The sequence below is a fragment of the Pocillopora verrucosa genome, chromosome 9 (genome assembly GCF_036669915.1).
Source record: "Pocillopora verrucosa isolate sample1 chromosome 9, ASM3666991v2, whole genome shotgun sequence".
Taxonomy (NCBI): domain Eukaryota; kingdom Metazoa; phylum Cnidaria; class Anthozoa; order Scleractinia; family Pocilloporidae; genus Pocillopora; species Pocillopora verrucosa.
The window spans coordinates 9,830,601-9,846,232 of NC_089320.1; the positions used below are offsets into that span (position 1 = coordinate 9,830,601).

Sequence of the window (15,632 nt, forward strand, 5' to 3'; positions counted from 1 at the left end):
AAAAACTGTCGAGAAGGTTCAGCAATACCCTCTTTGCATACACTGTGGTTCTTTCCAACTGCAATAAAAGAATTTTTGTTCATTTTTCCGTGCAAGGACAAGATGAAAGTGACGTCATCGTCACTGCGTTCGAGCAGACGTTGAAGACAGTTGTTCCAAGAGTCGGAGAAATGTTGGAAGAGCAACTGACAGAACAATTGCTGTTATTAAACAACATTACCATTAGGTACAGTTCATTAACACATATTGTGTCTGCTGTTGAACTCTAAACCAGTAGCCACTTTACTATTGTGCCGGCAATTGAACTCAGGAACACTGAAAAAAAAAAAAAAAAAAAAGAAGAACTCCTGTTTATATTAAGACTCTTATCTTGCTTTTCTGATAGAATTTAAACTGTAAACAATAGTTTGTTCAGGAACACAGAACACTGAAGAACAATTTTAGAAATTCATATTATTTCAACTTTTTTTCAGTTATTAGATGTTGGCGAACTCTAAACCAATTGTTTACATTTTGGAAACTTCTGTTATTTCAACTCGTGTGTTGTATCCGAGATTGAACTCTAAACAAATTGCTAATGTGTTTCAGGAACACAGAACACTGAAGAACAATTTCAAAAACTCGTGTTATTTCAACTTTTGTCTTGTTATTTTCTAAGCAATTGGACTCTAAACCAATGATTAAAATATTTATGAGTGTATTTCATGTGGTTGTAAACTGATAATTTCATGCAAGTATGCTCTCGCTCGAAACGACAAGACGACGAATATTATATTTTCTGCCCAGAATAACATACATTGTCTAAAAAGTCCTTTCATCCGGCAAGAAAAAAAATTGATAACACTTCCTTCATCAAAAGTTAGACCGTGGAACCCTGCAACTTCTTTGCCATTTCTCAAGAGGTAATTGCGCGTGTTCTTTTAATTTTAGTTTGATGCAAGAAACTGCTGGTACTTCTCAACAAAAGGAGGAAAATAAGAAAAAAAAAGGTCAATGTCGAGTAAAGGAAAGTAAGACAACAATACGGCCATTACATCAAAGAGCTTGTTAGAAATGGAAGAATAATTAAGGACTTGATCGGAATAAGGAAAAGTCTTTTCAATCATTAGTCTGAGAAATATCATCAGATATGACCAATGATGTGGGGAGATTGTGAATTAAAACAAGTACTAGTATGGGCTTCCAGTCGTAATATGAATAGTTAAATAAATCAATTATTTCCCAATAAAAATCAGATTCATTTATCATTTCAACTGCACAGCAAAATCATATACACTCTCTGCAACCTTGTTCTCCAACCTATTAAACTAAAAAAGTTATATAATGATTTTATGGTCTGAAAAGACTCTTATTACATGCCAAACAACAAAAAACCAGTAGGGCTGATATTTAACAGTGAGGATATAACACAAAGTATTTCAAAATGCCTTTTATTCCTATGAACAAGACTAAATGAGGTCAGTTTAAACTAATGTGGAGAGGTTTGTTGATCTCTTAATGAAAATGGATGATTTACATCGATCAGATTTAAAGAAATGAGACTTAGGTCAAAGGGGACTTTGACATTGCATATTCTGCAGTACTGGGCATCAGCTTGGATTCCTATTGGAGGAAATTATAGTTTCTAGCGAGGGGTTTGGCTGTGCCAATTTTAAGACAGACAAATCATGTATCAGTCACTTAAGAAATTTTATAGCTTTAACTAGAAGGTCAAATACTCTAAAAGAACATGACAATATTTCACCTGATCACTCATATCCTTTTCCAACGAAACTTTATTGGTAATTTCACAGTTGCAAAAAAGACATAGACACAAGTTGCATACAGTATCATCTAGTTGAGGCAAGTTGCGTGGAGAGAACAAAAGATTGATAATTGATACCAGTAGTAAGCTTCTGGAACTAATGACATTCTTGCCACAGTAAATTTCACACCTATCCATTCTGTCAATAGTACTAAGTTTATGTAGTGGGGTCACTTCACATCTCCCTAAACAGAAGAGAACATACAAGTTAATTTCTATCATCACTCTCTATGGCGCGCCTTTCCGGTCAATATTCAAACAACCTTAATATACAATACATCCACTACATTCCTTTGCCATATTTTTTATTTCCTTTATGTAGATATATTTTTTTCGCTACTTTATTTTTCTTTTTCCTTCTATATTTTTTAAATCTCTTCCTATCAATTTAGATACACGTGTTTAACGCATCTATTTTCTATTTTTTCTCTTTATCTTATATGCGTTCTATATTTTTTATATTCATTCCATATGTTTTTTTCGTTCCGAGTGGGATTTTTTATTTTCTTTCTAATTAGTATGCAACACGTGATCACATGACCACGCTACACTTTTTCCATTCCGCCATTTTGGCGTTCGGCTATATGGAGGAAGAGCTATCGACTGCTTGTCGTGCGGCCGCGGATGCTTTAGAGATTTTAAATAATTTGAGACCTGGTTTTATGAGAAATGTAATACCTCGGATGAATTCAACGTCAGTTTCTGTCAGTCAGCCGAACAACGGGGATCGTAAGGTAAACAACGAGGAACTTCAGTCGAACGAACTTGCCATTCAGTCCTCGACGTCGCCAGCCTCTAACAGTTCTATTCAAGCTCGGCTTGCCACTCTCTTTCCGACAATTGGTTCGAACCGAGCTAGTGGGAAAAGCACTAGTAGAAGACCAGCAAGGTCAAAGCAGACCTTTAAGTCGACCAAAGGCCGCCCACCCAAGACACTTGTTTACAAGGATCTAGTCCTTATTCCCAGTCCCAAGATCAACAAAGTGCCTACACATACAACCCGACTTCAGTTAGAAGAGAGAGAACTTGTCTGCCACGAGTTTCCCTTTGACAAGAGCTGGGATGCACATTCCCTCAAAGCTGCTATATTGAATCGATTTCCAAAGCTTTTGCTATTTGAATATGTCAAGGTGGGTAACTTTGCGTTGTGATATAAGTTTAAACATTGTTCTACGTTTAATGCATTAATATCATTGCTGTTCAGTTTGTACATTTGTTGTGGCTGCACTATTTTTAAATACGCATTTATACTATTTTGCCAAAAATTTAACCACATAAGAGGATACCTGCAGTGACGCGAGTAATGGACTTCGAATTTTTGGCAGAATTTGTTGGGTTATTTTAGATTTCCTCTGGTACTGCCCCGCTCCCACCCCTTTCTCCTTACTTGTGATATAAGTTTAACTTAACTACTCTTTCATTAGATTTACCCTTGACTTTTGCAAGAAGCGTGCAAGTAATGTTTGTTTTTCTTAACCTAGCCATGCTATGGAAAGCTAATAACTCCTAAGCTGGCAGAAGGCATAACTCTGGATGCAGAGAGAGTGACCAGGATGGCTGGTCAAGGAGCTGTTTATGTTAGATCACTGGTGCCTTTGGAATCTGAAGATGAGGGTGAAACTGAAGAGGAGCTAGAGAATTCAGCATTAGATAACAGTCCAAGGTGAACTTTTTCTTGTGAATTTTTGCATTGAACAAGATAAAACCTGTATAGATTTCTTTTAGCTTTTTTGCCTCACTGCAAAGGTAGCTTCCCGTTTCAGTGGAATCATCTCATATATGATAGACTGGCATCCCAGATCATGCTACTAGGCATGACAATGGCTTTTTGTTGGAAATATTATCTAGTTTGTCTCCAAACAGATTTGTGTATTTATTTATTTCATTGGTTATTTATTTATTTATTTGTTTGCTCAGATCTTTATTCCATTGTTTGGCAGGACAGGACATAAATTAATGTGGTTTATTGCAACTTCATGTGATTGTGGATATTTGTATACAGATGAACCTTCATAGTCTGTTACATCATTGCCAATTAGTTCCCTTTTTTATGGTTTGTGACAAGTTGATATTTCCTTTTAGTGTTAGTGTAGCACAAAGAAGCTCTCTGTTGCTTTCATTTGGGGAGAGTGAAGGGAGGCCAGATGCAGCTGTAGTGTCCCACCCCTGCCAGGATGCTGCACAACCTTATTGTGTACCATTTCCAACTGAAGCAGAAACATCACATCAAAATACAGAGTTAAATGATGAATTCTAATTCTACTAAATGTAAAGAGCTTATTATGTATAAAAAAGGTCACACTGCTGAGGCCTACAAAAGTATTTTTGGCATACCTCAGACTAGAACAATAACCATTCTTGGTCTCACGTTTCAGCCGAACTGCAAATTCAGTACTCACCTAAAAGAAAAGTTAGGTAAAGCTAATAAATGTTTATACGTTATCAGATGCCTCCGCAAAGAAGGATGTAGCCAAGCAGAAGTAGATGTTTTATTTAATTCCATTGTCCTACCTAATATTACTTATGCTCTATCTGTGCATGGGGCCTCTGAGTCAGAGCTAACTATAGCCCAGCAGTTTTTAGATCGTTGTTTTAAACGTAGTTACATATCTAAGAAATTAGTGATAGGTGACTTACTTAAAACGCAAGATCACAAAATTTGTCGCAAGGTTTCAACTATCCTGAGCCATCCTCTTAGAGCCTACTTCCCTGAGACCAAGACCACGAGGTATAATTTGAGAAATAAATCCCCTGTCATGCCCGCCATTCGCACAAACCGTTTTAAGAATACATTTTTTAATAGAATTGTTTTTAAGTACAATGTAGCTTTGTAAAAGTGTACTTCCTGTATTAGACTTTTGTATTTGTTTCCACGTATATACTTATCTTATTTAGATACACCTAAGCTTATTTACATCCTTTTTTTTAATGTAACATAAGATATGTAATTTTATCTTTTGAACAATAAAGACACTTAGAGACAGGCAGTAACTCTGATATTGTTCATGCATCATCTGAGCATGTACCTGTGTCTGTATCAGTACCTGTACCTCAACTGTTACCAAAACGTATCATCCAAGTGCACAGGTTAAATATTAAGAAGGATTTGATTGACTTATTCTGAGATCCATTAATTATGAGTCAGGACATAGAGATAATTGTTATTGATGCTAGGGGAGTTGAAGAAGTGGGCAGAGGTGTTGGGTTGTTCAGAGATGTTTTCTCTCTTTTTTGGAAAGAAACATATGATTCCCTTTTTGTTGGAGAAAATGAGCGTGTACCATTTGTAAGACATGATTATCAAAGGGATGAATGGGTTGCTGTTGGCAGAATTTTGGTGAAAGGATATTTAACCTGTCAATACCTACCAGTCCTTCTGTCTCAAACATTCCTTGCCTGTCTTTTTTTGGGGGAATCTGCTGTAACTAGTGCTATGCTGACTCAATCCTTTAGAAATTACATTTCAGTTGATGAAAAATGTTTGATTGACAAGTGCCTTGCTGGTGATATGAAGTGGGATGATGAAGATGAAATGTCCCAGCTTTTAGAAGTTTTTAGTAACTATGACTGTCGAATTATGGTAAATTCTGAGAATATTATTCAAGTTATTGAAGAAATAGCCCATAAGGAGCTGCTGCAGAAGCCACAGTATATTGCAGACTGCTGGAAGGATATAGTTTCCACACTCCTTCCTAGTTTTCCTGATTTTGCAGCAATTTCCAAAAGGTATGAATTGTTAATACCATCCACAAGCAAAATCCTTAGTTGCCTAGAGGCAAACCCTGAGAGTGATGGGGAAAGGGATGGCCTTAAGTTTCTCAAACAGTATATTAAGGGCCTTGACACGCCTAAGAAATTATCAAAGTTTGTAAGGTTTATCAGTGGGTCTGAGTTAATGCTTTTTGGCGCAGTCCAAGTAAATTTTACCAACTTATCTGGTTTGGGTCGCCAACCAATTGCCCACACTTGTAATACTGTGTTGGAGCTATCCTCGACTTATCAGTCATTTCCTGAACTTAGAGAGGAGTTCAGTGCAATACTTGCATCAGATTATTGGGAAATGGATATTGTGTAATATGCCTTGTGACAAAAAGAAGACCATTATGATGGCAAGCTGATAGAACAGACTGTTAATTCATTTTTGTAGTGATATTATGTTTTCTACCTTGGATGGGTATTTACGATTTTAAAACATCTAACAACGGTGCACATATTATTTTCCAGTAAATCAAACTGGGAAATCGTTAGCTAATATATTGTTATCTGTTCAAAGTTGACATTTTCAAGTGAGCGCAGTTGTTTAGAACTTTATTGTTGAGATTTTAATGTATTTTTTCTTGACTGTTGTAAAGGTTAAGTTGTTCTTTTCTGATTGATACAATTTGAAGGCAATTAATAAATTTAACACTGTTTACGTTTTCAATCTGTAATAGTGGTACCTGTTTGATAGGCGCTTATTGATCTTAATTCTCTTGGCCCTGTTTTCACTCTCTAAACAACGAATTTCAGGTTAATTGAATGCTGGGAACACCTGTTTTGAAAGATAGTTACCAGCCAAGTTTCTTATATGTTGAACTGATTCCTGAGGATGTCTATGCATCTCAAATATTGAGCTCTACCATGTTCACCATCGTCATTCAAAGGGTGACAGGAGACTTCCAAGATATGCAGTTGTTGTGGTGTGAGGTGAACATCAACTGCTGGTATTGAGACCTGGTAATCGTCATCGTCTAACGGGATAGGTCCATCTGGATCAAACCCATACAATGGAATTTCATTTGGATGTAGAATACTCTCAACTCCAGAGTATCCAGAGTGCATGTTTTCCAAAATCCCAGAGGCAAAAATTTGTAGGGGAGATAATTGATGTTCACTGGAGACAGGGTGATTGTTCCATTGACTAGTAAAGTGTTGCAATGCCCTATTTATCCTTGGTATGTATACAAAGTGCAATGAAAATAAATGTACTTCATTTAACGGGTCAAGAAGACCCATGTCTTCCATTCCACTAAAGATATTGGCAAAGTGACAAAGGACACCAGCGTAAACATCCTTGTGAGCACGCTCAACGCGGCAGTTGTGGACAGAGCTTCCCATTATGATACTTCCTCTGTTTAGTCCTCTATTTTCCAACATGTACTGTGCCACTCTAACATTTTCCAGTCCATGATCGCTTCTTACTCTTGAAGGTAAGCCAAACTCTTGTACTCCCTTTATGAAGAACTCCAACACTGTATCTGCTCGGTTGTTATCAGTTAGGGTGGCATACACAATAACCCTTGAATACCCATCAACACAGCAATGCACAACAAACCTGTACCTGGTAAACTTGTGGTTTCTGTCTATGTACCACAAAGCATTTGGCGTTGGTACAGAGTACTTTCGACGGTAACCCGGAGTACTCCAGCGAAGTGCTGTCCCAAGCGGGTCTTGTCTACGAAGACAGTAACCAACCCTCCATCGCTGGATTCGAAATCCCCTTGCTCGGAGAGCTCCAAGCAATCTTCGTTGTCCAATGTTTGGAGTAATGCTTCTAATTTCTTTGACAGCGTCTTCAAGCTGAGAATCTGGAAAGAAGTTCTAGTTTAATTACAAAAGAAGTGAAGTGTCGTACATCATTGAGTGAGATGAGGAACCTAAAATATTTTGACGAAGGGTATGGCTTCTAAGATTTATTTTACCCGAAACTATATCACCCTTGTCCAAACACACTGATAATAAGCATTAAACCAAATAAGCTACTAGTATAGATAACCTTAGTCTGTAAATTACTGCGCACCTGACAACGCGGTCCGGTTTTCGCTGTCATCATCCAAATTTAATTCCCGTCTTCTTCGACGTAAAGTATTTTCACTGACACCTAACAAACTAGCGATTTTTACCCAGGAGAAATGCAGTTCGCGTAAGAATTCGATCTGCTCTCTTTCGATGATGATTACTGGTCTTCCTGCACTTGTTAGTTTAGTGGTAGGACAAGCGAATGAATTTGATATTGTTGCTTCAACGGAATTTCTTTCCTCGTACTTTGTCATTGCACGAAAAACAAAGCGTACTTTTGTCAAAACAGCTTCTATTATTGTCTTGAAATCTCAAAGGACAGAGTCCTCACTTTGCCATACACTATGCAATAGGAACTGTAAAGTTAAAATTGCATCTTCCAGACGCACGTTAGCTTGTTCAAAGTAATCAGCGGAGACATCTTGTGTGTTCAAATTCTGAATACCAATCAACAGGGTACGAAGAGACTCTACGAAGTTGTAAAGGCCTCATCCGCCATTTTGCTTTTGAAATTGTCGGAAAAGTGCATCGCGGTCATGTGATCACGTGTTGCATACTAATTAGAAAGAAAATAAAAAATCCCTCTCGAAACAAAAAAAAAATATGGAATAAATATAAAAAATATAGAATGCATATAAGATAGAGTACAAAATAAAAAAAAGATGAGCTAAACACGTATATATAAAATAATAGGAAGAAATATAAAAAATATAGAAGCAAAATGAAAAATAAAGAAGCAAAATAAAACAGCTACAGAAAGGAAATAAAAAATATGGCAAAGAAATGTAATGGATGTATTGTATATTAAGGTTGTTTGAATATTGACTGGAAAGGCGCGCCATAACTCTCAATTAAGAAATAAAAATTGAAGGATCATAACATTTCTGGCAAGTGAAATGCAAGTCAAACTAGTTTGAAGAAGTGTTAACCTAAATATTCGTTTTTAAATACGACAGAAATACTGTAGTTAGCATTCTTAAGAAACAAGGAGTTCCAGCCCCTTGAGTTATTATCCATTTGTTGAACATGTTCTGCTCTCGTCTCATATTTTAAGAACCATAGAAAGTTAGTTAATTTTAATCTGCGAGTTTCATGGTACACTTCGACCCAAAATTCATTTCATATGGCAGAAGTATTCTACTGAAATAAACAAGACAGAATGAAGCTGACACCATTCGTTTCGAATAATACATGAACATGAAGAAAACGGCACTAGTTTAAACTCAGGAAACAAAGCCCACGCATTTTTTTAGGGTAAATGAACTGGTTGGACCCCAAGCGTCATACTTAATTATGAGTGGGAATAGGTACGGAGGGACTGGTGCGAGCAAGCCCTTCCTACCCCTTCCCCGTTGTAACCTGTCACACAGGCCACTACATTATAGCAAAGTTACATATTTTTAAGTGCACGTAGAAACTGGACTGAATTTCAAAAAAAAAAATCTGAGTACAACAAGGCACATAGTCTAACTGCCTGGCAAGTATTAAATTTCAAATAATATTGAGTGATAACACATGTATCAGTAATGGACTCCTTCATGTAGTTTACCCTAATATTTTTCATTTCTGAGTTCAAACGCATCTTGAAAACCCTTTAAACTCAGCGGCCCAATTTTGAGGGCCTCGAAAGTACTTGAAATTGGTTTTTTGGTCCTTGAAACTACTTGATTTTTTGCTGAACGGGATCGAAAAATATAAACACTTACAAGTTTTAAAGCAAATGAAAGCCAGTCAAAACAAATGGTAGCCACTTCTTGAAATGCCTACAAAATGTGCGAAAACACTCGTTTTGTGTTCCTAGTGCTCTCTCCTTACTCTCACGCATATCCATTGAGCCAAAAATACACAGCGAGTGTCTGGTTTTCACGTGTTTTCAAGCTCTCATTGTCTGGCGTTTCTGTATGTGTACATGTGTATGCACAAAACATAGCTTCCAACACAAAAGAAAAGCCCTTAAAATTTCAAAGTAGGGTGGTGGAAAGTTCCTGAATTTTTGGCCTGAAAAAGTGTACGAACCCTGCTCCTTACTTCTCAGGCAAACAGTATTGCTGCTAACCATTTCTACAATTGTCACTAAAAACAATATATGGGAACTTCAATTCCAATTGTTTTTTAATTGACTGTCATATTGAAAAGTGTTCCTCTCTGGAGAGATATTATTACTCCATACTTCCCCTCTGTCCAGAATTAAGTTATCAATGTAAGTTACAGTAAATTTAATCCAAATAGACTTATTATCACCTACTTCCAGCTCATATTTTTCTCCTCAGTTTAACTTCCATTACATGTTACAGGTGGACTCTAAGCCACAGAGTGCGGACCTATTTTTCATAAAGTACAGTAAACACCCGCGCATAAGAACCTAGTGATTTAAGAACCTACAGGCTACAACATTTAAGGGTTCTTCTGGTGTGACAGCAAAGTAATGTTGGGCTAAACTGCCAATGAAAGTCATAGGCTCCATGTTTTTTGATGCCAATTGGGTTCAGCTCAATCAAGACTTGTCTACAATGGATCAGTGGAATCACATACAAACCAAGGTAAACCCATCAGACGATGCTTCCCATGGCCTAAGCCCAAATGTGTTTATGGCTTTGAAGTGGTCAAAAGGCCCTGCATTCATCTGGCCGAACAACGGTGAGTGGCCCATTGATGAGAAGGAATGTATGCCAGATCCCAATCAAGTGTTGCCATGTGATCCTAAGGTCAAGAAGATCACAGTCTTGGTTACGAGTGCAGCAATCAGGGAAGTGAAAATTGAAGAACATTTAGACTGCTTTTCAGATTGGTTCCATGTGAAAAGGGCCATTGCTTGAAGTCTTCTTTACCTCAAGACTCTGCAAGAGCAAGTTTCCACAAGGCGTAAAGGTAGAATCAAGAGAGTGAAACCCCAGATTCAAAATTTCCAGGAGGCTGAGAATGTGATCATCAAGTCTGTCCCATCAACTGCCTTTCCAGAGGAAGTCAGTTTGCAGAAGGCCACCCAAGATGTCACACCTCCCAAAGACAAGTCTTCAGCACCTATCAGGGAAGTAGTTTTAACAAAGAACTCCACTCTGCAAAAGCTGGATCCCTTTGTTGACTTCCAGTGAATTCTTCCCATTGGTGGTCACCTAAGTAATACCTCACTCTCATTTGGAATCAAATACCCCCTGATTTTGCCTAAGAGAAGTCACATGACAACCCTTAAGGCACTTTCATGAGAAGGTACAGAACCAAGGGGGGGTATGACCCTAAACAAGATGAGAGCTGACGGTTGCTGGATCATCACTGGAAGAAAAGAAGTCAGAAGTTATATCTGGAGATGTGTTGTCTGCAGGAAGCTGCATTCTTCAGTTGTGGAGCAAAAGATGGCAAATCTGCCAGAGGATCATTTAGAGCCCATTGCAGCCTCCACAGATGATTACTGTGGACCTTTCACCATCAGGGAGGGCAAGAAGGAAATGAAGGGTTACAGAGTTGTCTTTACAAGTTTAGCTTCAAGAACAGTTCACCACAACACTTCCAGTAAACTCGAGACAGATGCCTTTATCAATGCACTTCATCATTTTATTTGCCAGAGAGGTCAGATACAATTTTGTGCAAGCTAAACATGAGCTGAAGGCTGCAGTTGCAGAGCTGGACGACAAATGTGTCCGAAAGGAGCTCCTGCAAGAGAACTGTTATTGGATCACCTTTGTTATGAATGTTCTGTCTTCAAGTCATAAGGCTGGAGTTTGGGAGCAACAGATCCAGTCCATTCAAAACAACCTGTCCCCTCTGCTGCCATCAGCTGACAAGTTCTGTAGAAAGCATTGGGGGCACGTCCAACATCTAGCAAATAATTTTTTGACTGGCTGCAGCAAGAGTATCTACCTAAGAGTATCTTACTTCAGCAGCGTCAGAAATGGACAACGCCAAGGAGAGACATGTTGATAATGTTGTCATTACCAAAGATGATAATGCCCTCCATAGTTGCTGGCAATTTACATGCATTGTCGCAGCTAATCAAGGCACTGGTGGTTGTGTTCATATAGTGGAGCTGGCCTTGGTTAGTGCCTGTCTTGAGGAGAAAGGAAGAAGAGTTGGTAAAGTAAAGTTCCTGAAGCATCCTGTTCAGAAACTTGTTTTACTGCTGTCAAAGAATGGGTATGAAACAGAGTCCCAGGGTGAATCCCAGCCGATAGCCCTTGGTGTAACTGGTCCTCAGTCAAACTGATATAACAAAGAATACTTTAGAGACTGAGTTTTGCATTATTATTATTATTAGTGATTTTTTAAAATCCTTTTATAGTGAAACACTATTGTGTTTCAGGGGAGCCATGTAATTGTGTGGCTGTGCATTACAGTTGGGCTACAATTTTGCCCTTTGATCTTTTGGGTCTCAATTTCACCTAGTTTTTGTAGTTTTTGTATACTCCAAGTCATTAGTTGTAGTTTGTGTTTGTTGTTGTCGATTACACTAGTTCCTCTTCACCTATTGATTTCAGTTTACAAGACAATACAGACAATTATGATAAAGATCAGCGGTTAAGTTGGTTAACTGTCTCCATAACTGTAGTGCTTGTTCCTATTGGATAAATACCTTAACTGTTACATAATTTTTATTGTAGCTACTTCTCTTCGTAGAAGAGAAATAGCTACTATGTTATCAAATGTGCAAGTCCGTGAGTGGTCCAATCTTCAGATTGTGTTTGGAACATTTATCAATTTTATTTCAGATTATTGGTTTTATATGCAGGGAACTTATTTATTTAATGAAAACACAGTAGCAACAACTAGACTCCATCGTTTGAGCTGTCCTTCATATTCGACCTTACTTCAGATTGTGCACCCTTTGGCATCAAAGTCTTGTGAACTTGACCCTGTCCCCTCTAGAATACTCCTTGGTTGTCTTGATCTCCTTTGCCCTGTGATCTGGAAGATTGTTAAGCTGTCTTTGGAGACCTCTGTCATGCCCACTGAACTTAAACAAGCTGTAATTCGTCCTTTGTTGAAAAAGCCGAGTCTTGATTATCAAGAATTTAAGAACTTTCAGCCGATCTCTAACCTCACCTTCTTGTCCAAAGTCATTGAGAAAGTAGTGGCTTTGCAGCTTGTTGACTACATTGACAACAATGGTCTGTGTGAAGTCTTTCAGTCTGCCTACCGTGCTCACCATAGCACCAAAACAGCTCTTCTCAGAGTCTACAATAACATTGCTATGTCCATTGACAATCAAAAATCTGTTGCTTTGGTTCTACTGGACCTGTCTGCTGCTTTTGATACAGTTGATCATTCTCTTCTCCTTGCTAGACTATCTACCCATTTTGGCATTTGTGACCAGGCACTGGACTGGTTTCGTTCATATCTATCTGATCGCACTCAGTATGTCAGAATCCAAGATGTCTCTTCTGATGTGCATGCCTTACCTTATGGTGTACCTCAGGGTTCCGTTTTGGGCCCCTTGCTGTATTCTTTGTACACTTCCCCTTTAGGTGATATTGCAAGATCTCATGGTCTATCTTATCACTTTTATGCTGATGATACACAGCTATATTTATCTTTTGAAACGTCATCGCCTAAGGATATGTCAACATGTACATCTGCTCTTGAAGATTGTGTTAAAGATATTGACCTTTGGATGTTAAATAACAAGCTGAAGCTGAACAGTGGGAAGACTGAAATTATAGTTTTTTCATCCTCCTATCGCCCACGTCCTGCGTTAACAAACCTGGTGATTGCCTCTGACACTGTTGACTGTTCAACTACTGCTAAAAATATTGGAGTTATTTTTAATAACTCTCTATCGATGTTGCGCACGTTACTGCTGTTTGCAAGTCTTCGTTTTTTCATTTACACAATATTTTTAAGATTCGCAAGTTTCTTTCTTACGATACATGTAAAACTCTAATTCATGCCTTTGTTACTGCAAGGATCGACTATTGTATCTTGAAACGTTTACAGGGTGTCCTAAATAGTGCTGCTAGGCTTATTCACCTTACTAGTAGATATGAGCATGTTACACCGTTGCTTATTCAACTTCATTGGCTACCAATTGAACAAAGAATAACTTTCAAAATTGCAGTAATTACATTTAAGGCGCTTCATGGTGCTGCACCTAGCTATATCACTGATCTCATCAAGCCTTATACACCTGGTAGACTTCTTAGATCCTCCAATCAATTTTTACTTTCTACATCTAAATTTAATCTTAAAACTTATGGTAGCCGGTCTTTTACTATTGCTGCACCATTCGAACTTAGATCTTGCAATTCCCTTTCTTCTTTTAGATCTAAGCTCAAGACGTGGCTTTTTAAAATTGGTTATGATGTTGTATAGAATGATGATGTTTTTATAGGATGACAATGTAGTTTTGTAGTTTTGTAGGTTTAGGATTTTGTTCTTATTTTTATTATGTAAAGCGCTTTTGGACCATTGGGAATTTTTATAGAATGACAATGTAGTTTTGTAGGTTTAGGATTTTGTAATTTTTATTATGTAAAGCGCTTTTGGACCATTGGGAATTAGATGATATAGCGATTTGGGCAGTGATGTAGCGATTTGGGCAGTGAAACACGTCAAATTGGTCCACGTTCATCATCTGGCAAACCCTTATACGGATTTGACTAACTCCCTTTGGGGAACCAAATAATTTCTTCGGGAAACCAATACTGTCTTTTGAGAAACAACTAATTCCCTTCGGGGAACCTTCAGAGAAACAAATGATCTCAGGGATGGGAACAGAAACCTCAGTTATGAGAAGATGGTCAATACAACATTCCATGGTTACTTTTACTTAAATAATGCATTCTTGAGATCTATGCCTGGTTTGCAGTATGATAATAGAGTACATGTACAGACTGGTCATACAAATCTTAGTAATGATTTACCTGTGAATACAAGTACCAATAGTGTTAATCAGTGCATTAAACATTCCCAACTGTGTAAAAAATGAGTAACTCGGAGGGTAAGAGATAAGGAACCATCGAGAATATCATAAAGAAGAGTTATGAAGTCACTCAAATGTAAAAAACTAAGAAAGAAGCACAAATTGTTGATCAAAAACTCAGTTCCTGTTTCATCTGTATTGTATAGTATTGCTACACATTATAAACAATGGCATATCAAATATACTAACAGACGAGATAGTTTCTATAGTGGTTATTATATGAAATCTACGAGGACTACAACAGCATTTACATGTCATATGTCAGACATGCATCTTTTACTTTCAGGGGATATTGAATTAAACCCAGGTCCTAGAACAATGATATGCAATGAAAGTTCTAATTCTTTACTACACTACAGATTACTTAGACATGGATTAAAACCATTAGATGTTGGTGGTGGAGGTGATTCCTAGTTTAAGTCCGTATCACATCAGTTATATGGTAATGCAAGTGAACATTTAGCAAGAGGTGCAGGTACTCAGTATTTAAGAGAGAATCCTGAACGATTTATAGAAGTAATTTAGAAACATCGTGGTTAGAATATTTAAAGAATATGACCATGCAACGTACATAGGCTGATAATATCAAAAGCTTTTCAAAAGCTAATGCAAGCTCCTAGAGGAAGACAGCTTAAAATACATGGTAATATTGTTAATGTGCCCACTAATGTAACTCATACAATGAGTATGCTGCCACGGTTACCAAGTGAGACTGGTACAATCAAAGTCAATTTAAAGAGAAAATTGCAATATAAGAGTTGTGCATTGTCATTAAATGTCAGACCTCATAAAGTGGTGGAAGCTGCAGATTGGCTGATGACTAATAGCAGTCTTTATATAGATGAAGGGATTAGTTTTAATCCACAGTGGGTTAATCAATACAATGGAGTTGTACTGCATGAAAACGTTGACAATGATGTGTGTGATGACAACAGTGATACTGTTGAAAGTGATGAGCGTGATCAGCAATCAACAAGAATTGTTGGAAACAGCACTAATGTTGATTTCCAAACAATAGACCATAAAGATGAATGGAGTGAAGATGAGGCAGAAACACCTGCAGGTGTTAGTGATACTATGTTAACGTCAACAGACTTTTTAGAAGATAATGAATGTCAAAATATTCGTAATGTTGCACCA

At 37.6% G+C, this 15,632-nt stretch overlaps 3 protein-coding genes across 3 annotated transcripts; all 3 read left to right on the forward strand.

Moving 5' to 3' along the window:
- The first annotated feature begins 2,388 nt into the window (after nt 1-2,388).
- On the forward strand, nt 2,389-3,471 carry LOC136283219 (uncharacterized). Its single transcript, XM_066171682.1, has 2 exons — nt 2,389-2,934; nt 3,286-3,471. Exons 1-2 carry the CDS (start codon nt 2,389-2,391, stop codon nt 3,469-3,471), a joined length of 732 nt encoding a protein of 243 aa, XP_066027779.1.
- Nucleotides 3,472-4,050: 579 nt separating this feature from the next.
- Nucleotides 4,051-4,771, forward strand: LOC136283574 (uncharacterized). The gene has a single exon (XM_066172630.1). It carries the CDS (start codon nt 4,051-4,053, stop codon nt 4,636-4,638), a length of 588 nt encoding a protein of 195 aa, XP_066028727.1. The 3' UTR covers nt 4,639-4,771.
- A 169-nt stretch (nt 4,772-4,940) lies between these two features.
- LOC131796884 (uncharacterized) lies at nt 4,941-5,879 on the forward strand. The gene has a single exon (XM_059114489.2). It carries the CDS (start codon nt 4,941-4,943, stop codon nt 5,877-5,879), a length of 939 nt encoding a protein of 312 aa, XP_058970472.2.
- The last annotated feature ends 9,753 nt before the right edge of the window (nt 5,880-15,632 follow it).

Bases quoted from the DNA above. Each gene is read 5' to 3' on its own strand.
- LOC136283219 (XM_066171682.1), top strand. From the start codon at position 2,389: ATGGAGGAAGAGCTATCGACTGCTTGTCGTGCGGCCGCGGATGCTTTA. The intron at 2,935-3,285 runs GTGGGTAACTTT...TTCTTAACCTAG, and splicing joins TGCTATTTGAATATGTCAAG to CCATGCTATGGAAAGCTAAT.
- LOC131796884 (XM_059114489.2), top strand. From the start codon at position 4,941: ATGAGTCAGGACATAGAGATAATTGTTATTGATGCTAGGGGAGTTGAA.
- LOC136283574 (XM_066172630.1), top strand. From the start codon at position 4,051: ATGAATTCTAATTCTACTAAATGTAAAGAGCTTATTATGTATAAAAAA.